General features: G+C 37.8%; 2 protein-coding genes and 1 pseudogene across 3 annotated transcripts in view; 2 read left to right on the forward strand and 1 right to left on the reverse strand.

Annotated features, from left to right (window-relative positions):
• Positions 1-528: 528 nt before the first annotated feature.
• On the forward strand, positions 529-619 carry LOC131810740 (U2 spliceosomal RNA; annotated as a pseudogene).
• A 6,197-nt stretch (positions 620-6,816) lies between these two features.
• On the reverse strand, positions 6,817-15,674 carry SIKE1 (suppressor of IKBKE 1). 2 transcript variants are annotated; one of them, XM_059135955.1, is made up of 5 exons: positions 15,267-15,674; positions 14,937-15,042; positions 13,912-14,054; positions 12,538-12,651; positions 6,817-10,598 (listed from the first exon to the last, which is right to left on the reverse strand). In XM_059135955.1, exons 1-5 carry the CDS (start codon positions 15,435-15,437, stop codon positions 10,497-10,499), a joined length of 636 nt encoding a protein of 211 aa, XP_058991938.1. In that variant the 5' UTR covers positions 15,438-15,674; the 3' UTR covers positions 6,817-10,496. The 2 variants fall into 2 exon arrangements, with proteins under 2 accessions (XP_058991938.1, XP_058991939.1); XM_059135956.1 differs by having other exon boundaries at positions 15,279-15,659.
• LOC131809192 (bile acid receptor-like) overlaps positions 15,433-23,983 on the forward strand; it is a 61,071-nt gene continuing 52,520 nt past the window's right edge. Inside the window, exon 1 of the mRNA XM_059135954.1 lies at positions 15,433-15,521. The gene's annotated coding sequence lies outside the window, so the exon portion shown is untranslated. The remainder of the gene's footprint in view (positions 15,522-23,983) is intronic.

Here is a 23,983-nt window from a genome sequence, read left to right on the forward strand (position 1 = left end):
CTTACATTTTAGCTCCCCAATGCATTCAAGAAAACAAAAGATGGAGTCATTTGATTTAAATCACAGTTTAAGTGATTTATTCTTTCTACAAGTACTACCCATAACTAGAGGTTGATTTCAGTTTTAGAAGATCACTACATTTTACGGCAATAATTTTTTTTTCAGGTTAATTTTGAAGTAAAAAAGCTGAAAAAATGTATAGTGATCACTTTTTTAAATAAAAGATTTTATTTATTTATTTGACACAGAGAGACAGATCACAAGTAGGCAGAGCAGCAGGCAGAGATAGAGGGGGAAGCAGGCTCTCTGCTGAGCAGAGAGCTGGATGCAGGCCTCCATCCCAGGACCCTGAGATCATGACCTGAACCAAAGGCAGAGGCTTAACCCACTGAGCCACCTAGGCACCCCTAGGTTTATTTTTTAAAACAGAAGTTAAAGCAGAAACTTGTGAAATCACTCGGTAAACTTTTTCCTATATAATGGGGTAGTCATGGATTTTGAGGAGATAGTCTATTAAGGAGTAATGTGATTGCTTCTTGGCCTTTTGGCTAAGATCAAGTGTATTAAGGAATAACATGAAGCAAAAAAAAGTATATATTATTTTTGGTATTTATCATATTAGTTTTTCTTCTCTGAGAAACATAGAGGCAATGAAATCGATTATGATTGTTTTTCTTAATCTCTCTACGAATATCAATAAGCACTTATCTCTTGTATATTTGACAAACAAAAGTAACCATCCTTTACACATTTGTAAAGTTTTCTTGAGCAGTGATGGGAACTGTATAGGATGAGACTTTTCTAAGTTCTCTATGAAATGAGAAAAATTAGGTCAGTGTGGAGATTTTTTAATAAAATAAGGCTAAATTTATTCAAGATTTGGACTCTTTATTCTGACATTATGTCCTTCCTATTTAGGGAAGGTAAAGGGAACTTCTTTTATAAAATTTTGGTAATAGTGGATAGTAAGGGGATCCATATTCAAGATTTCAGAACAGAAAAACACCATTTAGAGCAGCAACTTTCATAAAGAATAATCATTTCTTCTCCTCCTCCTCCTCCTTCTTCTTCTTCTTCAAGATTTTATTTATTTATTGGACAGAGAGAGACACAGCGAGACAGGGAACACAAGCAGGGGGTGTGGGAGAGGGAGAAGCAGGCTCCCTGCAGAGCAGGAAGCCCAATGCAGGGCTCTATCCCAGGGTCCTGGGATCAGGACCCTAGCCAAAGGAAGACACTTAACGACTGAATCACCCAGGCACCCCTCATCATTTCTTATTATTAAGAGACAATTAAGATTTAATCCTAGAATCCTGCATTCCAAAATTTTTTATTCATTAACAAGCCCCCAACAGTTCAAATGCATTATGTAAATAAAAATAAGAAATATGTAATAAAATGTTAGAATCTAAATAAGAATAGTGCAAAAACTCTATGCTTTCCTTTAAAGTGTCAATGTTGCACTGAAGGCAAGAATTATGTGGATTCACTAAGCTGCTGCATTATAAAGGTAGTCACCATAACACTTTAGCTTTGGGAATCAGTTAACCAAAGGGAAAGGTGGAGCAAAAGCATATTGTTAACCAAACTTAAATTAGAGCCAAATGAAAACCAACTGCACTTAAACTAAAATCCAAACTATTTTACCATGGCCTACAGAGCCCTAAATGACCTACTTCCCACTAAATCTCTAACATCCAGTTCACCGCGATTCAATTCCATTGCTGTTTTGGTTCTTCCAACATTGTAGATTTCTTCCTACTCAGAACTCTTGCATTTACTGTTGCCTCCATCTGGAATTCTCTTTCCCCAAATCATCACGCTTTATAAAGATTTATTTTATTCATTTGAGAGAGAGAGAGAGCGAGAGAGTGCACGTACACATGTGCATACTCAGGGTGGGAGGGGCAGAGGAAGGGGGAGAGAATCCTGAAGCAGATGCCCTGCTGAGCATGGAGGCCAACATGGAGCTCAATTCCAGGCCCCGAGATCATGACCTGAGCAGAAACCAAGAGCCTGATTAATGCTCAACCAACCGAACCAACCAGGTGCCCCACCACCAACCCCAACCATCACTTTTTGACAGTTTCTCATCATTCAGATTTTAGCTCAAAATGTTATGGCCTTACAAAGATCTTCTCTAAAGTAAAAATATGCACTATTGCCATCACTTTCTATAACATTAACTTGTTTTATTGTTTTCATAATGTGTTGTTATCCAAAATTAACACATTTATGAATTTTTTTATTCCTCTTCTTCCTCAACAATAGTCCAAGCGTCAGTTCTCTGGTTCATCATTGCATCCCCTAACCCTAGGACAGGGACTAATATAACAGTAAGTACTTAATATTTAAGTAAATAGTCATCGAATGAATGAGTTATATATTTCATTAAATCTAAGACAGTACTGATTGTATGATACATCATTATTTGTACACCAGCAAGAAGAAAATATGTTGCTCTTTTCACCCTGACGTAACATTGTTATTACTTAGAATTTTTATATTTATTAATGGAGCTGTTTAAAACTTATTTAGATGTACTTTAGGTCTAAACAAAGTTTAAAAATATTTTTATCATGTATCACTCTTATGTGTATATAAAGTAAAAAAATAAGCAAAGTAAATTGGTGAAGGTATTCCTAAAACTTCTTCACAAAGCCTAACTCTTTTGAGTCTCTTTCTTTGTAGTAATAAATTTGATTATATAGTCATTGATCAACAAATTTAAATTTTTTTAATTTAAAAAAATTTTAAAATTTTAAAAAAAATTTTAAAAATTTAAAATCAACAAATTAGGAGAATATATGTTTGCAACATGTAAAACTGACCATGTATTAGTATCATGAGTATATATTCATACATATAAATAAGAAAAAGTCAAGGAAAAGAAATGGGGGAAATCACTTGAATGTCCTCATTAAAAAAAAACTATATAGCAGTGCCTGGGTGGCTTACTGTTAAGCATTTGCCTTCGGCTTAGGTCATGGTCCTGGGGCCCTGGGATTGAGCCCTGTATTGGGCTCCCTGCTCAGTAGGGAGCTTACTTCTCCCTCTCCTTCCGTCCCATCCCCTTCTCATGCTCTCTCTCTCAAATAAATAAAAAAATTTTTTTTAATTTTAAAAAAGTAAAATTTTAAAAAATTTAAAAAATGTGTAGGCAAATAAGCATTTGAAATTATGCTTAGCCTCATTAGTAATCAGGGGAATATGAATTTTTTGAGATTATTTTATTTTATTCTCTAAAGATTTTATTTTATTTATTTGGCAGAGAGAGAGAGAGTAAGCAAGCACAAGCAGGGGGAGCAGTAGGCAGAGGCTGAAGGAGGCTCCCTGCTGAGCAGGGAGCCCAACCTATGGCTCAATCCCAGGATCTTGAGATCATGACCTGAATGGAAGGTAGACACTTAACCGCCTGAGTCACCCAGATGTCTCGGTTGAGTTAACTGTAGACTTACAAAAGAATTAGAAAAATTATGTAGAAAGTTCTCACAAACCCTTCACCCAGTTTCCCATTATGTTAAGGTTACCTAACCATAGAACAATTTTCTGAACTAGGAAATTAACCTTGACACAATATTAACTAAACTACAAAATTTATTCAGGTTTTGTCAGTTTTTCCCCTAATATCCATTTTCGTTTCCAGAATCAAATCCAGAATCCCACCCTGCATTTAGCCGTTATGTCTCCTTACTCTCCTCCATTCTATGAAAGTTTCTTATCTTTCATGACCTGGATACTTTAAACATTGATCAGTTATTTTGTAAACATCGTTCTACTTGTTTTTATCTGATGTTTTCCTTGAAACATTGTTTAGATTATGTACCCTTCTCACTGCATCATACCAGGGGGCATAAAATGTTGAAATGTATTATTAGTGATGTTTACCTTAATCAGTTGGTTAAAGTGGAGTCGGCCAGGATTATCATAGTAAAATTTTAATTTTTCCTTTATAATTACTAAATGTTTTTGGGGGGGGGGAGCGGGAGAAGATGCTTTGGGACTATACTTAATTTTTCCTCTCAAAATTGAAGTCTTTTCAGAAGCTCAGAATGTGGCCTTTTTGGGAATAGGGTCTTTGCAGATATAATCAAATTAAGATAAAGTCATAATGAATTACAGTAAACACTAATCCAATGACTGGTATTCTTCAAAGAGGGGAATTTGGACACAGACACAAACATACAGGGAGAATACCACAGAAAGACTGAAGCAGAAATTGCCATACTATATCTAGAAGCCAAGGAATGCCAAGGATTGGCAGAAACTGAAGGAACCAACCATGTCAACACCTTAATTTCAGACTTTTAGCCATCAGAACTGTGAGAATAAATTTCTATTGTTTTAAGCCATCCATTTGTATTAACCTATTATGGTAACTCTAGGAAACTAACAAGGACTAGGAAAATACCTTTTTCTGCTAAACTTTGGTTCACTGATTTTGACATACGTTGATAGATCTTGCTGAATCTTTTTGGCTCATAGATGTACAGGTTTTCCTCACAGAATCATTCTTGGGTCATCAAGAATACTGGTAATGCAGAATTTCATAAGAGTGTGTCGTTGCTGTCTAGGATTTTATTCCAAGCTGCTAAAAGCCTTGTGGTCAGCGGAATTCTAAGATGGCTGCCAAGAATCCCACCACCTCTGTACATGCTGTGTATAATCACCTGCCCTTGAGCATGGGCTGAACCTGTGGATATTAGAAGATAGTCGTATCTCCTTTGTGGAGAAGAGATTACTGCAGTTGTAATTAAGCTCTCTAATTAGTTGGGTTAATCAAGCTGAAGATTCTTTTGGTTAGGCCTGGTGAGCTTTTATTTTTTTATTTTCAAGATTTTTATTTATTTATTCTTAGAGGAGTGAGAGGGTGTGAGGGAGAACAGAGGGGGAGGGACTCTCAAACAGCCCGAGCTGAGCGTGGAACCCAACACAGGGTTCAATCTCAGGACCCTGAGATTATGACCTGACCCAAAATTGAGTCAGTTGCTTAATGGACTGAGCCACCCAGGCACTCCTCAGGTGAGCATTTATAAGTGGAGTCTATAAAGGGAGTCGGAACTTCTATTGGCCTTAAAGTCCTAGGAGTTGTACACCTGCACAGAAAGGAATTTTGCCAACAACCATGTGAACTTGGGAGAGGGCCCAGAGCCTCAAATGAGATGCTAGCCTATGCTGACAGCTTGATTTCAGTCTTGTGAGATCATTAAATGGGAACCTTGTTAAACCCTGCATGGACTTCTAACCTACAGAATCGTAAGAGAATAAATGAGCATTGCTTTAAAGTAGTAAATGTGCGGTAATCTGTTATATGGCTATAATAGAGAATTAATACAGCCATACTCCAAGTTCTTGTGCTGGCACTCTCCTGATCCTACAGGAAGGTTCACATGAATGCAAAGTTCATAAACAACACCTAAACCCCTATTCCCTTTTTGAATAGTGCTTAAAAAAAGTTTTTAAAAGATTTTATTTACTTATTTGACAGAGATTGAGAGGAAAGAGTACAAGCAAGGGGAGCAGCAGAGGGAACAAGAAAAGCAGGCTCCCTGCTGAGCAAGGAGCCTGATGTGGGGCTCCATTCCAGACCCTGGGATCATGACTTGAGTCAAAGGCAGACACTTAACCGACTGAGCCACCCAGGCACCCCTTAAAATGGTTTCTTGATCAGAATACCAAGAACTTACCTTTGGCCAGTCCATGCCATCAGGAACATGGCTAATTTTGCTTATGCTTAGAATCAACTACACTACAAACCCCTACATGTATTAGACCTATCCCAATTTTAGAGATGTTAAAATAGGAAATAAAAATGAATCTTAGGATCAATAACATACAGAAGACCACTTCCATCAATTTTTTGTGTATTTTTAGGAGGCTAGATCAAATTTTGAGTGAATTGTAGTTCATTCAGAAGCTCTGAAGGTTCTGCCTCCTCTTTAGGATTCTTTGTAACAAAAGAAAAAACATGATCTGCTTTCCATCATATTAGCAGATAATAGTCCTTAATTCCCTCTGAAGGTTGCTGAGACAATTGCAAGTGAAACAACTGAAAAATGTGCAATATGACCGCTTATTGTGAAATATATTTAATCTAAATGAGGTAGATGGAGAATTAGAAATAAGGAAGTCAGATACTAGGATTTAAAAATGCATAACTATACTATTATATATGTATTTTCACAATCTATGACATAGTTACACAATGAAATATTGTACATCAGTGCAAATAAATGACAGCTATGTACAAAAGGATCTTAGAAACAATGTTGAGTGAAAAAAGCCAGATCTCCATAGTCTATGTAAAATATGATACCATTTTTGTGAAGCTCAAAAAGGAACAAAACTAAAAAATGGCACTTTAGGGATACATACGTATTTTAGGTCTTTTCCCATGTGAGAGAACTATCAAGAAGAGGGAGTAGCGGGGTGGGGAGAGACAGGAGAGGAGCTCAAATAGATAAATGCAAATTGTGGGTAATGTTCTAATTCTTAGGTAACAAGTGATTATGTTTGAAAATCTATTGCATGTTACACATCCTTTTATGTGTCAAACATTAAAATGTAAGTACAACACTATGTATACAGTGTTGCAAAATTTATATTTGCATGGTTTTTTTTTGTTTATTTGTTTTTAAGTAGTCTCCACACCCAGTCTGGAACCAAACACAGGGATTAACTCATAACCCTGAAATCAAGACAGGAGCTGAGATCAAGAGTTGGGCACTTAACTGAGCCACCTAGGTGCCCCTGGCATGGTTATTTTAAAAACTGCTTATTTTATCAATTAGCATTCTTAATTATAGGCAATTCAGGTTAACTTTAACAAAAAGTGATTTTATTGAAACGCTAATAAGCAATCTTCAGGATCACTAAGACAGCCAGAAAAACTAGAATTAGAGGCTACAGAGCCTCTATTCACTTCAGATAATTGCTTCAGTGAAGATCCCACTGTGTGGCAGGGACACAGCAGCTTACACCCCTGACTTCGCTGACACTGGTTACTGAATGTTATTCAAGCCACTTTTGCAGCTCCTCTGGGGAACTGCATATGGTAGCCAGTGTTGTAGGCCTTTACTCAAATTCTATAGTTTCCTGCTTTTTTGCCTAACTTTAGAGTTTTAAGACAGATGCATCTTCCTTAGCTGCAAAAGAGACTGGGAAAACCTTTATCTGACACTTTCAAATTTCTTAGGAGGGAGGAAGGCTTTGCCTCATTAGGTGAGGGATTCCCTAAAAGGATAGGAATAAGGATACTGGGCAGCCAAAAAAGAAATGACAGTTTTCTGCCATTCCAGCTCATTCTCTTGGCTACCTAACACCAACACCTTCAGCTAATGTTTTCACTTGTTAAAACTATTCAATGTAAAAGGACTTGTTGGACATCGTTAATTGCTTTCTCAATACTCTTTCCTCCTTGATAATAGAATACTGATTTTATTTGAGGCAACTATGTACCCAGTCCTTGCAGGCAGAAGTAACCATTTAAAGAGGCAGGCAAGTGAGACAGGTAAATCTGTCTGGAATTTCTGGGAAAGATTTGCTTTTCTTCATAAAAGAGGATACACACATTGACATAGGCCATTTCTCTCTTTCTGTCTGCCTTCAATATGGCCAAGACACCTGGCACAGCACCAACCTCTTGCAATCACAAGAACATGAAAGATGAAAAGCCATACATGCTAAGGAAGCAGATTTCAAAGACAGAACTGCACTTTTCCATACATAGGTAAGACCACTGATGAAACATTGTGTCAGTTGCATGCATACAAGCTTTCAGCTACATCATTCTAGAAAAGAGATGACAAATATGTCTCATTATGACTCCATTTATTGAATTCCTATTTCCTAATATATGGGCTGTGGTGTTTCCTTTGCACTATTACTAAAAGTAGTTTTTACTAATCAAGAACCACTTGAATTCCCACCAGTATTTGGCATTTAACTTAGTGGTTAAGATTATGTTTTACAGTCTCTGCGGGGTGGAATCTTGTTTAGATATGTAGCATAACCTCCTTGTGCCTGAGTATGTGTAAAACGAGGTACAGTTGAAATGGAGATTATATGATAACTAGAAAGCACCAAGCTTTCTCCTCTTTGTCCTGTACACCCTCATATTAGATGTATCACTGCACTGTAATTATAGGTCTTTTCTACCGAATTTTTCTTCTGAAAGTGTCAAGGTTTTTCCCCTACCTTTTTTTCATTCATAACTCCAAATGAAGTGTCTGGTACATAGTAGACTAGATTTTCAAAATAGTATCCTTAGAAGTTATCAGGGACAATTATTAAAGCACAAATTCCTGGATCCCATTCCCAGATTTCTGTTCCAGTAGTCAGCCAACCATTTTGAGGAACACCGAAATAAGGTATTATTAAGGTAAAAATGGGTACTACTTAAGCATTTTTCAAGGTACTTCCAAACTCTGTTTTAACTTTATATGATTTCTAATTGTATAATTTTGGATTCTTAATCATGAAGAAATCTCTAAAACCATTTTAGAAACAGCTATTTGTAGAGTTATACTGCCGACTACATTATGCTAATTATAAAATACTTATGAAAAGCCCTGTTTATTTAACAGGTTGCTAGATATGTAAAAAAGAAACCTTTGTATTTCCTAATAATTAGACTCATTACTGAGTAAAACTTAACTATTATTCTTAAAATATTTTTATTAGAAATGCTGTATTTGTATTAACACCAGCCAAAATATACATTTTGTAGGGCACTGAGAGCTCTTTCACTCAAACTTCAAGCTTTTGATTTGGCAGGGGGAAAAGTTAACATAGATTTATCCTGATATCCAAGATGTAAACAACTTTAAAGGAACATAAGGCAGATAAAGAGACACCATCTCATACTTTAATGGGCCATTTGATGACTTTATCATTTTTACTGCAAATTGGCCATGGCAGCTGATATATCACGTAGGGGTACCTGCTTCCTGAGTGGAACCATGGGACACAAAGTGGCACTTAGGGCATATACTTCAAGCCAAATGGCTGGACTAAAGTTTTACTTCCTGTTGGGAAATAAGATAAAAATGCCTACATTGAGGGTGGAAGTATTTTTCAAATTCTATGAAGGACTTTGAATAGAAATTTGAGTTTCTAAATGACATACACCTAATCATTAAAGACCACAATAGGCCAAGTTAGTGGGGTCAGATGCTTTTAGGGTATCTTCGTGATGTTTTATTGTTTTAACTGGAGTTAAGTCTTTATGGCAGTACAAAAGAAATTTTACATCACGCAAAGTACTAACAAAAAACTCTTAAATACTGTGTCTCCTGTCAGTATGGTGCTCAGTACTACTGGAAAATATGGACAGGTTTGGGATTCATTATTTCAATTATTTTTGGGCAAACCCGAGTTGATAGTGTAACATGAAGCAATTTGTAAATTTGGTATGTAACTAAACTGTGATAGGCAAGTGAGTTGATGAGTAAGTCTGGCTGACCGCTCAGCATTTGAATCTCAACACTGCTTTGTTGTCCTCACAGCACAACAAATGTAGTAACTCTCATTGAGTGATAAAATTTTGCTTCCTCATGATAAATGGATCTAAAAAGAAAGCCAACTAGCAGTACTAGTAATGAAAGACATCTAAGTGAGTGATGGTTCTTAACTATGAAACAAAAGTTATATATAAATTAAATAGAATGTAGTACCTAAAAACTACAATGTGAGAAGACCATTTTATGCTCTTCAACTGAGTAAACCATCCAAGTTGAAGATTACCTAGGAGGACAATATTGAAAAGTTGACTATTAATATCTAACAGAATAAATAACAGCTCCTTCAGCATCTGAACGAAGAGTACATGTGTATGTCACACAAAGGACAAATTTCCCAGGGTTCTTTGAACAATATGATGACTCTCCAGTTACCTATTTTCAAGTATGCTTCTTGGGAACTAGCAGTAGGTTCTCTCAAATTAAGAGTAAAGACACCAGATCATAAAGTGCCAACTCTTAGCACCAGAGAGACTTAAAACTTCATAGGAGGTGAATGACATCACAAATCAGACAATCTGCCAATCTAGTTGTGTGGAATTGTATTACTTTTTAAAAATGGGGAAAAAAATCTAGATTTGTGCCAAATAATTTAAAAAGCTAATCTCTTAAAATTTTTTTAGAAGTGTAATTTATAATCCTATATAAAATAAAGATTGCTGGCTTATAATAAAAGGCTCTAAGTCTGACAGATGTGAAGAAACAAAAAGGAATCGATAATAAATTGAGGTCCCAGAACTGAAAAGTAAAAATAGGTCTCTTAGAGAAAGGAATGGTGAAACTCAGTGTGTATTTCACGAACACACCCAAAAACCATTTTGTGGACAGCCAATTTGACTGCGAATTCTAAACTGCCACCTGATACCTTTAATAAACATTAAATCAAGTCTGAGGCAAGACACTAAATGGACAATACTCAAATAGAAAGATAATTTCCTTCCTTGATTAACAATCTCCAGCTGTCATTCAGAAGTTGAGTTATTTGATGGCTTGGGAAGCAGTGTCCACTGAGTTTTCCTTCCTGACCTGAAGAGACTCACTGCTGATGGACAATAATTCTCGAAGTTCTTTATTTTCAAGCTGGAAAAAAAAAAAAAGGTTTGTTTATATCAAGTATTTTGACTGTCAAACTACATCAGAATACACTGTTTTAGACCAGGAACAGAAAGTGTTTTAATTCTAAATGTTTTATGGAAAGAAAGTAATTGAGAATTTCCTAAAACACTAATTATTCATCATTTAACATACATTTCCTGAGTAATTGAATATGCCCTGTGCCTTTTAAATTCCTAAAAATATCTTGACTCTGCTCAGTCTTCTCTCCTGGATGTTCTAGAGAAAGGAAAGAAAGGGGAAAGAAACTACTCACTGGGGAGATCAGGTACCACTGGGTGTCTTACATATGTAAGATGTACATATGTACACCTCAGAACAACCCATAGGGCAGGTACCATTGCTCACATCCATGTTCTCTTTAAGATGAGGACACTGTGGCCCACAAAAGTCCAAAAACTTGTCCAAACTCAGACAACTTGGATGTGGTATTCCTGGGGTTTCAATCTGATGCTTGTGTCCTTTCCACTTAAAATATTTAATAAAATTTGTCCCATATTTCCTCAGGGCTATTTCTATATCTGAGTAAATCAGGGATAGTGCAGATAAAGTCATCCTATCATTTTAACTAACTCCTAATTCCTATTTGAGACCTTTGTCACTCCCTTTGATTTCCAGGTAGGGCAACATGCACTTTTCATCTTTATTCTCTCTGTAGGAAATTCTGATAAACCATAGCATCTTCACGTTTCACCAAGAGTCTGGGCCCATGGTCATTAAATCATCTACCATATAAAGTGCTTTCCTTAGTACTGTGCATCTCCCCTAGCATGTATGAAGCATTTCATATCATATCAGTCTTATTCCTTTCACAATACTCAGGGATATCCTATCTTTTTTCCTCTGGTATTTCTCAAAGGGTCCATGATAGTACCTGGTAATTAAGCAACATTCAAACCACCTATTTTAATGTGTTTTCTTAATAATTTTATGAGCATACTAATACCCCCATGCTTTTTTTTTTTTTGTAAAATACTATGATAATGAAAAAAATTACATGAAAATAACTTTTAAAAAATGAAGACCATAAGGTTTATAAAATAAGTGGCAGGCCTTGTTCCCCAAAGGTAACCACTTTTAATATTTTTATCTCTTTCTTTTGGTACTTCTATGATTCATAGAGGAATGATCAATAATTATTAATATGGCTGTATTGCTATTTTTTGATCATCAATTTCGACTTCCTTTTACGACAGGAGGGATTTATTTTTAATTTTTAAAAATTTTTTTGTATTTTATTTTTTGAAGATTAATTTGTCAGACAGAGAGGGGGAGAGAGTGAGCGTGCACAAGCAGGGGGAGCACTAGGTTCCCTGCTGAGCAAGGAGCCTGATGCAGTACCTGCTCCCAGGACCCTGGGATCATGACCCGAACTGGAGGCAGATGCTTAACTGAACCACCCAGGCGTTCCCTGGAGGGATTTTAGCTCACATGTAATTTGTTTCTTCCACTGTCTCTAACCTCTTAATATGACAATTATTTCCATTTCTAGCCAAGACATAGTTGGCATTTTCATTGTTTGCTGCTGATTACATTTATGTTCCTGAAAAGGTTATGGAGAAGGAGTTGTTTTAAGATTTATTTTCTTTTAAGATTTTATTTTTTAGAAAAAGAGAGAATGGGGAGCAGCAGGGGCAGAGGAAGAGGGAGAGGATCTCAAGCAGAAAGAAGTTGAGTGAGCCCAACACAGGGATCATTTCACAACCCTGGGATCATGACCTGAGCTGAACTCAAGAGTCAGACACTCAAGCAACTGAAACACCTGGATACTCCTGGAAGAAGTTTTCATTTTAAATCATGAACACAAAGAAAACATCAATACACTGCCTAGGATAGTAATGGCCTACCTTCCAGACTCTGAGAAAACGTCCTAAGTATTGCGAACCTATAATAGCAACAATCTTACCTCTAATTGGGCCAGTTTTTCCTGAATCTTACAAAATTGGTCATCATCCATCTGAACTGCTTTCCTCATCACTTCTCCCATTTCACAGATTCTGTCAATCTGACTCTCAATTTCCTGTGAAGATATTAAGAAAAAAAAAGTGAAAAAGTTATTTTTTCTGCAGATATGAAGTTCATGAGGATACGTGCATTACAATGTTAGAAGTTCATTTAATCTATGCTATAGAAGTTATGTAGAAGTTTCACTATAATCTGAGTCCTTAGAGGCAAAGCCATAACAAAGTTATCTTGTGGTATTCACACTTTGTTTTAAAGACTGATTCTAGTCTAACCACCTGCTGAATAGTTTAATTGGCAGGAAGCCTACCACATCCCAAGGTACCTTACTTTATCCTTGGTTATATCTCTTCCCAACTTTCTCATGTGAGCTAAACTGTATCTTTTAAGTTCTTTTCTCCACATTACGGAAAATAGTTTATTTTTCTCTTCCAGATGAGAGCTATTTATTTATTTATTTACTTTGAGAGCTAGTCACATATTTAAAATATTCCTGCTCACCAAGACTTTTGTTAAGTCCACAAAATGCCTTCAAAGGAATCTAAGATGAAACTTATCTTTCATAAATTCCATAGAACAAATAGTGAGGTGCCAATCTATCAACCCTGGTTTCAATGATATAATATACATGAATGTACAATGATACCTATTAAACACCCTACAAACATAAGCACAATTATTGGGTCTCCCAAATTACAACGTAAGCAACCGAAGTACAGAAACTATGCCACGTATTTTTAAAAATATCATTTAAATATTATTTAATATTTTTATTATTTATTATTTCATATATTATACACATATTTTATATTATGTATTTTTATATATTATTTTATTATTTTAATATTTTGTTGTTTAAATATTAAATATTATTTCTCTCTAACAACATAGTATGATGCTATATAGTTTACTTTAATAAAGGTTTACTGACCGCCTGCTATGTGCCAGGTACTGTGCTAGGGATAAGAGAAGAATCCATGCTCCTTAATCAAGGAGCTTATAGTTTAGTGGAAGTACAGTTGTAACCAACCAAGTATTTACTGAGCACCATCAGTACTACCTTGCCTTATGTTTGCATAAGCATCCATTCATCGAGATCTTGGGGCACACAGGAGTAAGGAACCTTAGTCCCACTAAAAGAAAAAAGCTTCTGAGCTGCCCATTACTCCCTTCTTTCTATTCATATCCTTCCAAAGCTGCTGCAAAATCAACAGTGAATGTGATAAACAAGCTTAATTTCCTTCAAAAAACAAGCAATTTAAAACAATTCAAGATTTTAATCCCATTCATTCAGAAGTTATTCATCAAAGTTTCTTACTGCAGAGTGAGACTGGTGAGCTTTCAGGACTGGTTCAGCATCCACAGCCTTTTTGGCAACCATTAATTGTAACATCTGTTTCCGGTACTTGCTCATGATGAGTTCCAAAGCATCCTGATGTTCCTCCAAGGAAACCCATAGCTCTATCAAAAAAATAAAATCACTTGGCAGTGACGTCTGAGAGAGAGCTCCCAAAGCCAAAACTCTTAACAGTTGGAATTTTATGACACTTCATGAGATACTGTGAATGCAAAGTTATACTCAGTGTTTAAGTCCACAAAACTCAACGGTTAAGGTCTATGATAAAAATAACTTTTTCCAGGCAGAGGCAGCACAGTCTGGTAGAAACAACATGGGATGTACAATAAGAAGACATGGGTTTCAGTTCAGTTCAGTAAGTTACAAGCTTACTACTATTCTTACGAAAATCATTACCTTCTCTGAGCCTATTTCTTAACTGCACTGTCATATTAAGTACCTAAGACTTATCTACGTCAAAATGAAGACATAAGAATATAATGGGATGATATATGCGAAAGTTCTCTGTCAAGTGATATACAAATAACTTCATACTGCTATCATTAATAATGTACTCATCAAGCCTAAGAATATACACCCTGAAGCTAAAATTCAGTTCTTCCACCTTGCACAAGAACATTTAAAAAAAAAAATCTCTTCAATCTTAACGTTAGTGTGTATTTCAATTAATATTTAAACATAAAAAGTTCAAGCCCTTGAGTATATTAACACTTTTATTGTGCAAATATCCATAAGGGGGTACATAAATAAGCCATGCAATAATTCAACTCTACTAAGCACCCCTTTTGAAAAGCGGCCTACAGATACAAAATCAGTCAGATGAGCTTAAAATGGGTAACGTAACACTTTATTGTCAGGGATCATCACAGAATAACGCTTTTAAAAGTCCTAATCTTAAGATACATACAGGATGAATAGTTAGGCAAAAGCTTTTGAAATATTACTGGATATGAGAAAATCGTACTACGCAAAAAGGCCTGACTAACCTCTGTTTTCCTGCTGCAAGTCTCTAATCTGTGTATTTTCTTGGGACAGCAGAATGTGAGGTTTGAATTTGGACATGTCCTTTATATCGGATGCATCTCCCTGATACTGAACAAACAGAGACAGACTAAGCGCGCCATTAACAGGGAAACAGCCGCGGATGCAACCGAAGAAGCAGGAATCGGAGCTCCATGGCAGCATTCTCAACCTCGACCCCGCAAAAAGGTCTCACCGCCACCCTCTGAGACTAGGCATAGACTTAAACCCGAGTTCCCACGTTGCTTCGCCCTCCACCCCTCGGGTGCACAGATCCTGCGGGCACGGACCCCTACCCTTTGCCCGACCTGGTCCGGAAGCGCCGTCCCCGCCTCCCGCATAGCGGCCACCCGCCGGTGCAGCGCGGCGGACTGATCCACCAGCGACTCTGCGGCCGCGTCGTGTTCCCGCAGCCGCTCCAGCAGCGTCTTGGCGTCTGTCAGGATCTTCTCGATGGTGCAGCTCATAGTGGCCCAGGACCACAGGCCCAGCCTTGATCACGGACCCGAATCTTCCTTGAACCCGGCCCAGCGTTACAAACGTCACTTCCGGTACGTTCCAAAGGCGCCCCGGCAGCAGCCATACGCGCCTGCGCAGTGGCGGCCCAGGCCGCGGGTGGCTTACTTGAAGGAGCGGCCTCCCGGAGCTTCACCTGCGCAGAGCCCCAGGCCTGGCACTTCCCCGCCTTTGGTGTCTGGCTCCCAGGGCCTGGTGGTCAAAATGGTTTGCGGCTGGGCGGACTGAGTTTCTTCCTTCCTTATACGCGTTTTGATTGATGTCGGTTGTTACTCAGTCATAGGCGTTTTAATTTTTTTGTTTGTTTGTTTGGCGCCTAGTCTCTGACTAATTTCTCTCTGAAATTAATTTTTAAAAAATTGTGGTAAAATACAACAAAATGTACCATCTCAACCGTATTAGGAAGTACACTCCAGTAATATTAAGTGCATTCCCTTTGTTGTGTAACTATGACCACATCCATCTCCAGAACTCTGCCCGTCTTGCAAAATGGAATCTCTGTGCCCATTAAATATTAACTCCTCATCCCACCGCAGCCCTCCCAGCTGCTGGCAACCACTGTTCTACTTTCTGTCTTTAGGAATTTAACTACTTGAGATACTTTATGTACAGTGAATGGAATCAGTGTAATTCATATTTGTTTTGTGACATAACATGTCCTCCAGTTTTATTCATGCACATCAGAATTTCCTTCCAGTTTAGGGCTGAATTATATCCTATTGTATGTATATGCCATATTTTCTTTGTTCATTCATCCATTATGTACACTTGGGTTGTTTCCACCTTTTGGCTGTTGTGAATAATATTGCCATGAATAGGGTTGTTGCTTATCAGTTTGAGTCCCAGCTTTCAGTTCTTTTAGCTATGTACCCAGAAGTGGAATTGCTGAGTCAGGGAGTAATTGTAGCTTAGATTTTTTTTGAGGAAGGATCACACTGTTTTTCACAGTGGCTGCACCATTTTACATTTTAGCAACAGTGCATAAGGGTCTCAATTTCTCCACATCCGTGCTCACACTTGCTGTTTTCTGTTTTGTTGTCATTGCTGTTGTTGATAGCCATTTTAATGGGTGTGAGATGTAGTAACTATTATTTTCTGCTTGCCTATTTTTTCTTTATTAATTCAATTAACAAATTAAAAATAAATTAACCAGAATGGTAATGACTTTTGTATTAGTTGTTTTATTGGTTTATAAGAGTTTACTTTGTCAAGCTTGTATGTTAAACTTTGTTCTTTTTCATTCATTACCTTAGTAAATATTTTTGGAGAGTCTGCTCTGTTTCAGGCACTGTTTAGTGTCTAGAATACAGCAGAGAATAACACAGGGTCTCTGCCCTTAGGGAGTATTCTAGTGGAAAAAGGAGTTTATACTCATAAATAATTGAAGGTAATGACAGAATTAGGAGGTTGGTAAAAGGGCAAGAACCTGAGAGCAGTAGTGAGAGGTTAGAGAAGCAGCAGCAAAAGAGCAATGCTTTTTACTTTTGTATTCACAATACAAAATCGCACAATGGAGACATTCAGTAATTGTAAGAGGGAGATGCGGAACAAGTTTAACAAAAATAACGAATCAGGACTCCTGACCAAGAGGAAAAAGATTAATACAGAGCCACAAATATAAAGAGTTTTCATTCATTCATTCATTCATTTATTCATTCTTTAAAACAAAACAAAACAAAACACTCTCCCTAAGTGATCTCTTTCCCTTATTTGTCCTTGACTTCCTTCAGGAATGATGGTTCTCAAATGCAGCTTTGTAGCCTAATCTCATTCATGAGCCTAGAATATATATTTGGGTTACTTATAGGGTATTTCCAGAGGGACAAGGAGGTCAAAACCTGATCTCATCATTATTTTTTTAAACCTGCTTCTCCCTCTGCTTCAGTAAAGAGTGCATTCATTCATACCCATTTGCCCAAAACAGAATCCTGATATTTGTGCTTTATTCTTCTTAGTTATTCTTCACATTTAATTAGTTATCAAAGCAATATATGTCCTTTATATCTGTAGGACATAGTTCCTTCTTTGTATTCTCACTGCTATCATAGGTTAGGCCATCATCCTTTCTCAACCCTATGAAGCAAGGGTCTCCTAACTGGTCTTCTCCCTACCTCAAGTCGCCTTTTCCTCTAATAGCTCTTCCTCAAGGATACCACAAGGCCTGCTGCCCTTTCAATGGTGGTAGTTATTCTTCTATGCCCCACCCACATTAGGGCTGAGAACTAGACTGGTTGTTCTAATTCCCCAATGACACTGCCAAGTAATTACCCATACCTGCTTGTGTAAAACCTCCACTTTATTTGAAGTTTGTATCATCCAGCTGAAAAATCTTCTATTTTTCCATATTGCTGACTTCTGCCTTGAGTATTCTTCTTTATTCCTAGATTTGAGGAACTGACTTACAGTCTTTTTGATTACTTCATGCTTTCCATGGCATTCATGTCTATATGGACAATTTAGCTAATGGTCTTCCTTGGCCTCCTCATTTCTAGAGACATTGAATTTGTTTGGGCCATCCCTTGATCATTTGGTCATACCCTCGATCATTCACCAAGAATTGTTCATCATCAGAAGTTTTAAGCTTTCATCTAATTGTTTGACTACAACCTTTCTTTCAATCTATCTAGTTCTTGCAACATTTTCTCCCATTACTGTCTCTTCATCCAGCTCTTCTATTTTTGAATATGTCCACATTCTCTCTACCTACAGATTATTTCTGTGTCATTTAATTTTCTTTCCCTGACCAGACAGGGTTCTTACAATAGGCAATCTGGACCAGTGTCTCTCTAGTACCCCTAATTTCAATGCACATTTTTTTGAAGATTTTATTTATTTACTTGAGAGAGAGAAAGAGAGAGAGCATGCGCACATCAAGCAGTGGGTGGGGAGTAGCCGAGAGAGAGACAAACCGGCTCGGTGCTGAGCTTGGAGCTCAATGAGAGTGGAGGTTTCGATCCCACTACCCTGAGATCATGACCGGAGTCTAAATCAAGAGTTGGACACTTAACTAACAGTGCCCCCAGGGGCTCTGGTGCACTTTTTTAAAAAGCCAAATGCAAGCAGGAAACTCCAACCCTTGACCAATCCTATGATTCTAGTAGTGGCTAAAAGGAGATATGGAAACAAAGGAGGGTTTTTGTTTCTGTTTTATGCTTTTATTTTTATGAATGAGTCTTAAGTACATTTGTAGCCTTCATATGGGAAGGGTCTAATAAAGGAAAAGTTAAAAGAGAGTAGAAGGACATTTGAAGGAGGAAAAACCAGGAGAAGAAAGGGACATAGTAGCTATTTACTAAGTCTTTGCAGAAGTTGCTGCAAAGCAGTCGGAGCCACCACTGCTGCCACACCACCTCAACCTACCATGCCAAGACCTTGGAGAAAACTTCAAGTGGTGCTGCACCTTCGAACAAAGAATAAAAGACGCCAGAAGTACCCAAAAGCAGCTCCCACCAAAATCCCAGTACCATATAATGTATGGTACAGAAAGTCCTAGAAAGTCCTATAGAAAGTCCCAGTATAATAGTACCATACAAGTGTCGGGGTCGGCGGGGGGTGGGGGTGGGGAAGAACCATACAAAGGTGAGAAGCAGTCTCCTATCCTGAGATAGGAGATAAAATAGGAGATAGGAAATAAAACTCAGGATAAAGCTGAGTTTCTTGCACCTGATCACGTCAATATGTATGAACTCATCCAAATAATTAGAAGACTCTTACAGTTCAATGTCAATCAAGCCTTCTTCCTGGTAAAGAATGGATACAGCACGGTGAGCATATCCATGCCAATTTCTGAAGTATGCAAAAGTAAGAAGCATGAAAATGGTTTCCTATATATGGTGTATGCCTCTCAGGAGACATTTGGAATGAAATTGTTGGTGTTTAAGATTAGAAAAATGTGTCTGTTTTATTTTGCTCCTTTGTCCTCCATAGGGTAAGTTTTGAACTCTCATACCTAATTTTTTCCTGTTGTTGCTAACTAATGGCTTTCTAGGACTTGGTCTTGAAAAACCACAGACCCTCATCATTATGTAAAAGAAATCTCAATAAGATAAGGAAAAATGTTTAGTCTTCTAGAAAGCCAGAAAAGCAGATACTAGTTTGTATCACAAAACTCCTCGTAAATGTTAATTCTAATTATGAGACACCCTGACTTCAGAGATTGTTGCTGTGGCTTTTGAAAATAACCCTTAACATCTAAAATGTCTGTAATTCTGATTGGCTGCTTTACTTAATAATTTATTGTCCTGGTCTTAATATTTAAACTGACATCCCTATTTCCTAAAAGGTTTAAAAATGCTTTGTAGTAGGTTGATTTGCGTCTCCCCCAAAGATAAGTCCAAGCTTTAACTCCCTCTGCTTATGAATGTAACCTTACTTGGAAAGGGATCTTTGCATTTGTAATTGGAAAAGATCTCAAGATGAGATCATCCTGGATTAGGATGATCCCCCAATCCAAAGACAGTTATCCTTAGAAGTGACAGAAAGGGGGTGCCTGGCTGGCTTAGTTGGTAGAGTGTGCGACTCTTGATCTCAGCTCCAGCCCCACTTTGGGTGTAGAGATTACATTTTTTTTTAAAGATTTTATTTATTTCTTTGACAGAGAGAGACACACAGCAGGAGAGGGAATGCAATCAGTGGGAGTGGGAGAGGGAGAAGCAGGCTTCCTGCTGAGCAGGGAGCCGAATGCAGTGCTCCATCTGAGGACCCTGGGATCATGACCTGAGCTGAAGGCAGCCATTTAACCAACTGAGCCACCCAGACGCCCCTAGAGATTAAAAATAAAATCTTTTTTTAAAAACTGTAACAGAAAAGAAAAAGACACACAGAGTCACACAGGGGAGAATGTCATATGAAGGAAGCAGAGATTGGAGTGGTGTGTTTACAAGCCAAGGTTTGCCTACAACCACCAGAAGTTAGGAGAGAGGCATAGAATGAATTCCCTCAGAGCCTCCAAAGGGTATCTGCACTGTTAACACCTTGATTTCAGACTTCTGGCTTCCACAACTGTGAGAGAATAAATTTCTGTTGTTTTGAGTAAGCCACCCAGTGGTGATTTGTTAGGATAGCCTTAGGAAACGGATACACACACATCGCTTTTGTTGTTGTTGTTGTTGTTTTGTTTTTAATGAAATCAGAACATCATTGGCACTGACCTCTTATCCTTCATGCATGGAAGAATTAAAAACAAAGGAAATTAAAAACAAAGAAACGAAAGCTATGACTGGTATCTTTCTTAAGTAAACAGAAAGTATCTTCTCATTCAAATTAATGAGGGAGTTCAAAAAACAGGCATTTGGGTATTATCAGAATGTCGGGGACGAGCAAGATGGATGGTCCTCATTGTGAAACCCAGATTACCTCTTATTGGATTAGTCTCTGGTTACTGAAGCTGCTTGTCTGGTAGAGTGGGAGGACTGAGCAATGCAGCCCCAAAGTCCTATTAACAATGGTGAAGTCTGAGTGGGACCAAAGGGTGGGTAACTGTGCTTTTATTTTAATGGAATTGGCTATTTGTTTTTTAAAATATTTCTTTAATGTCATTATCTAATGTGCTCCACATTTTTCACAAATATGCTGACCAATTGTGATCAATCTGTAAAACTGTATGCAGTGGGTACAAATTTACTTCCATTACACAGATGTGTACAGAAACTCGAGCTTACTTTTCTATAATTTGCCATTTCTTGTGAACTCCTTATCCGTCCCTTTAGGTGAAATGGGAAAAAAAGAATAACTCTAGCTTTTAGTTGAGTCTATAAACTTAGTCTAAGTAATTGAACAGTTTCTTTAGGTAAATCAGATTCTTATGTGTGATGCAGTTTTTCAGATTTCCTCCCCCTTTCCCCACTTTGATCCATGATGGAATATGGGCATTTGGGGTGTTGGGACAAAGAGTGTCCCCCACACCCCAGCCTTGCGGAGGTGTGGTTGGTTGGTCTGGTTCCATCCCTCCAAGCTTCCTCTATCCTCTCTAGACTCAGGGCCTGGTAGTCCTCCCTGACCACAGTGGGTGGTGGAGAGGGGTTTACAGATCTAACATCTCCTTAAGGCATACCTACCAATAGGTTCATGGCTGAGGCAGTAATCCTTAGAGTCCTGAGTTACAGACCACCTTGGTCCCTCCTGAATTTGCAGTCAAATCCTCTGGTAAGTTTCCTAGCCACATTCTCAGCTACTACTCTTGTTTCCTCGGAGGCCAGTGGGAACTTCTGGGTGAAGTCCATGCTGTAATCACTATTTCTCTTTTTATGTGGCTGCATCAGCAGTGACTGTTGTGGGGGCAGCCAGCAGTCTTCCTCTTTCATTAATGAGATACAGATTAGCAAACTCTTTGTTTAAAAAGAAATCTAGCCAAGTTGGGAGGATGGTTAAATAGGTGATGGTTATTAAGGAGGGTACTTGTGATGAGCACCAGGTGTTCCATGTAAGTGAGGAATCACAAAATTCTACACCTGAATCTGATGTTACACTGTATGTTAACTAACTGGAATTTAAATAAAAACTTGGAAAAAAAAAAAAAGAAAACGTGCAGTTAGAAGGCTAGGGTCTAGAATTCCTTTGTTAGCATTAAAAGAGACAGCAGACCTGAAGTGTTCAAATTTTAGAAATTTGAAAAAATTTTAGAAATTTAGAAAAAATAACAGTGGGTTATGGAATGGAATGGTCTACATCTGCATAGGATTTCAAATAGGAAACAGGACAAAACTTTCTTTTATTTTGGACTTTAACCCAGGACTGTATGTGTCTGTGTCTTTCCACAGTCCCTCGAGTTTTCCCACAATGCACCCCCTCAGAAAGGGCAAGCTCTCTTTTTCCTCTCAGGACTGGACACTCCCAAAGTATTCTCTTCCTTCTTTTCTGGAACAGTAAAGTGAAAGGAAAGAAAGGCCAGTTGATTGAAGAAGGAGATATTTCTAAATGTGATGTGTATTATAAAGTTATGGAGTTATTTGTCAGCAGAAACATTGGGTTAAGGGAGCTACGAACTCCTGTTTTTTTTTTTTTTTCTTTAAAGATTTTATTTATTTGACAGACACAGATCATAAGCAGACAGAGAGGCAGGCAGAGAGAGAGAGAGGGAAGCAGACTCCCTGCTGAGCAGCGAACCCAATGCGGGACTCAATCCCAGGACCCTGAGACCATGACCTGAGCCGAAGGCAGCGGCTTAACCCACTGAGCCACCCGCTCCTGTTTAGGAGCTCCCTGAACTCCTGTTTAGTATCGAGTATCAACTTGAGTTAAGTGGCAGAGCTGGCTCCAAAGTCTACTGAATACTTAATAAAAATTGAGTAAGATTGTAAATGGTTCATTTTGTAACATGGGCCCACCTAAATGGGTGGGCACCATATTCTAATTTGAAACATTCATCACCTTTACCCTCATCCTGGCTGATTCAGTGTGTCCCTAAATTATGAAAACATATAACCAACAGTGACAGATCCCTTTCCATCATATGGAGACCCATGTTACAACAGATTCTTGGAATATGAATATTTAGCATTCACAACCTTTGTGTATTCTCAAGTGATTGTGACAGTTCATGAAGTATGGTAATTTTTCTGCTCCAAGCTAGTGTGTAGGATCTTTGCTTAGCTAGTCTGTTGGCTTAAGCAACAACTTAACATCTGCACTGGCAGCATTTTATTGTTGCCTATGTGGTTTTGTATTAATTTTGTGGGGAAAAGTATATGCTACAGTCATCTTTTCAAATTTGAAATATTGTAAAGGTCTCAGGATTTATCACTCAGGAAGGTTAAAAGTCTACAAAGTCGCTTTCATGCCTTCATAAGGAAGATAGTCTTGGTTGAGACAAGCTGTGAAGTTGGGAATGAGAAAGTCAAGTCACCTTCAAGACTACTTTGAAAGAGTCTGGCATCCGAGTTGATGAAGTCTAGCTATCTTGGTTTGGATCAACTCAGAAAAAAAAATGAGAATGCTTAGCCTGTACCAGATACAATGGGCAATTTTATCAAAGTTTCAACTTTCATGCTATGAATGTAGCCAAAATAGGTAAATGTAAATTTTTCTATATGCTTTGACAAAGGCAGCACAGGTTCCTTGAGAAAGTACCTTCTTTAAAACTCTGTAGCTGTTCAGCCCTACCCAAAATATATAATAGACTATTTTTGTTTGCCCCCTGAGTTTTGATAGTAGAAATGGCTCTTATCAAAAGATCCATATTCTAGATTCCTGATTAATGTAGTCAATTCCCCTGTTTTTTAAAGAGTTATCTCCAGAGGTATCCTAACAACTTACTTGTGGCCCTCAGACTTATTATGACTCTGGTAATCATGTCAAATTCCTTTTGTATGTTCAGATTGCCAATCACTTAAAGTCCAATTTGCCAAACAGATTATAGCAACAAAATTCTTGAAGAAAATTTCCGCTACCGTATCTCCTATAGATAACATTGCTGACCCACCTACCTCACCACTGCAGAATTTGCAAACAATATTTTAATATGTCTTTTATTAAAACCCACAATTCTATGCAATGAGTG

The sequence above is a fragment of the Mustela lutreola genome, chromosome 10 (assembly GCF_030435805.1).
Source record: "Mustela lutreola isolate mMusLut2 chromosome 10, mMusLut2.pri, whole genome shotgun sequence".
Taxonomy (NCBI): Eukaryota; Metazoa; Chordata; class Mammalia; order Carnivora; family Mustelidae; genus Mustela; species Mustela lutreola.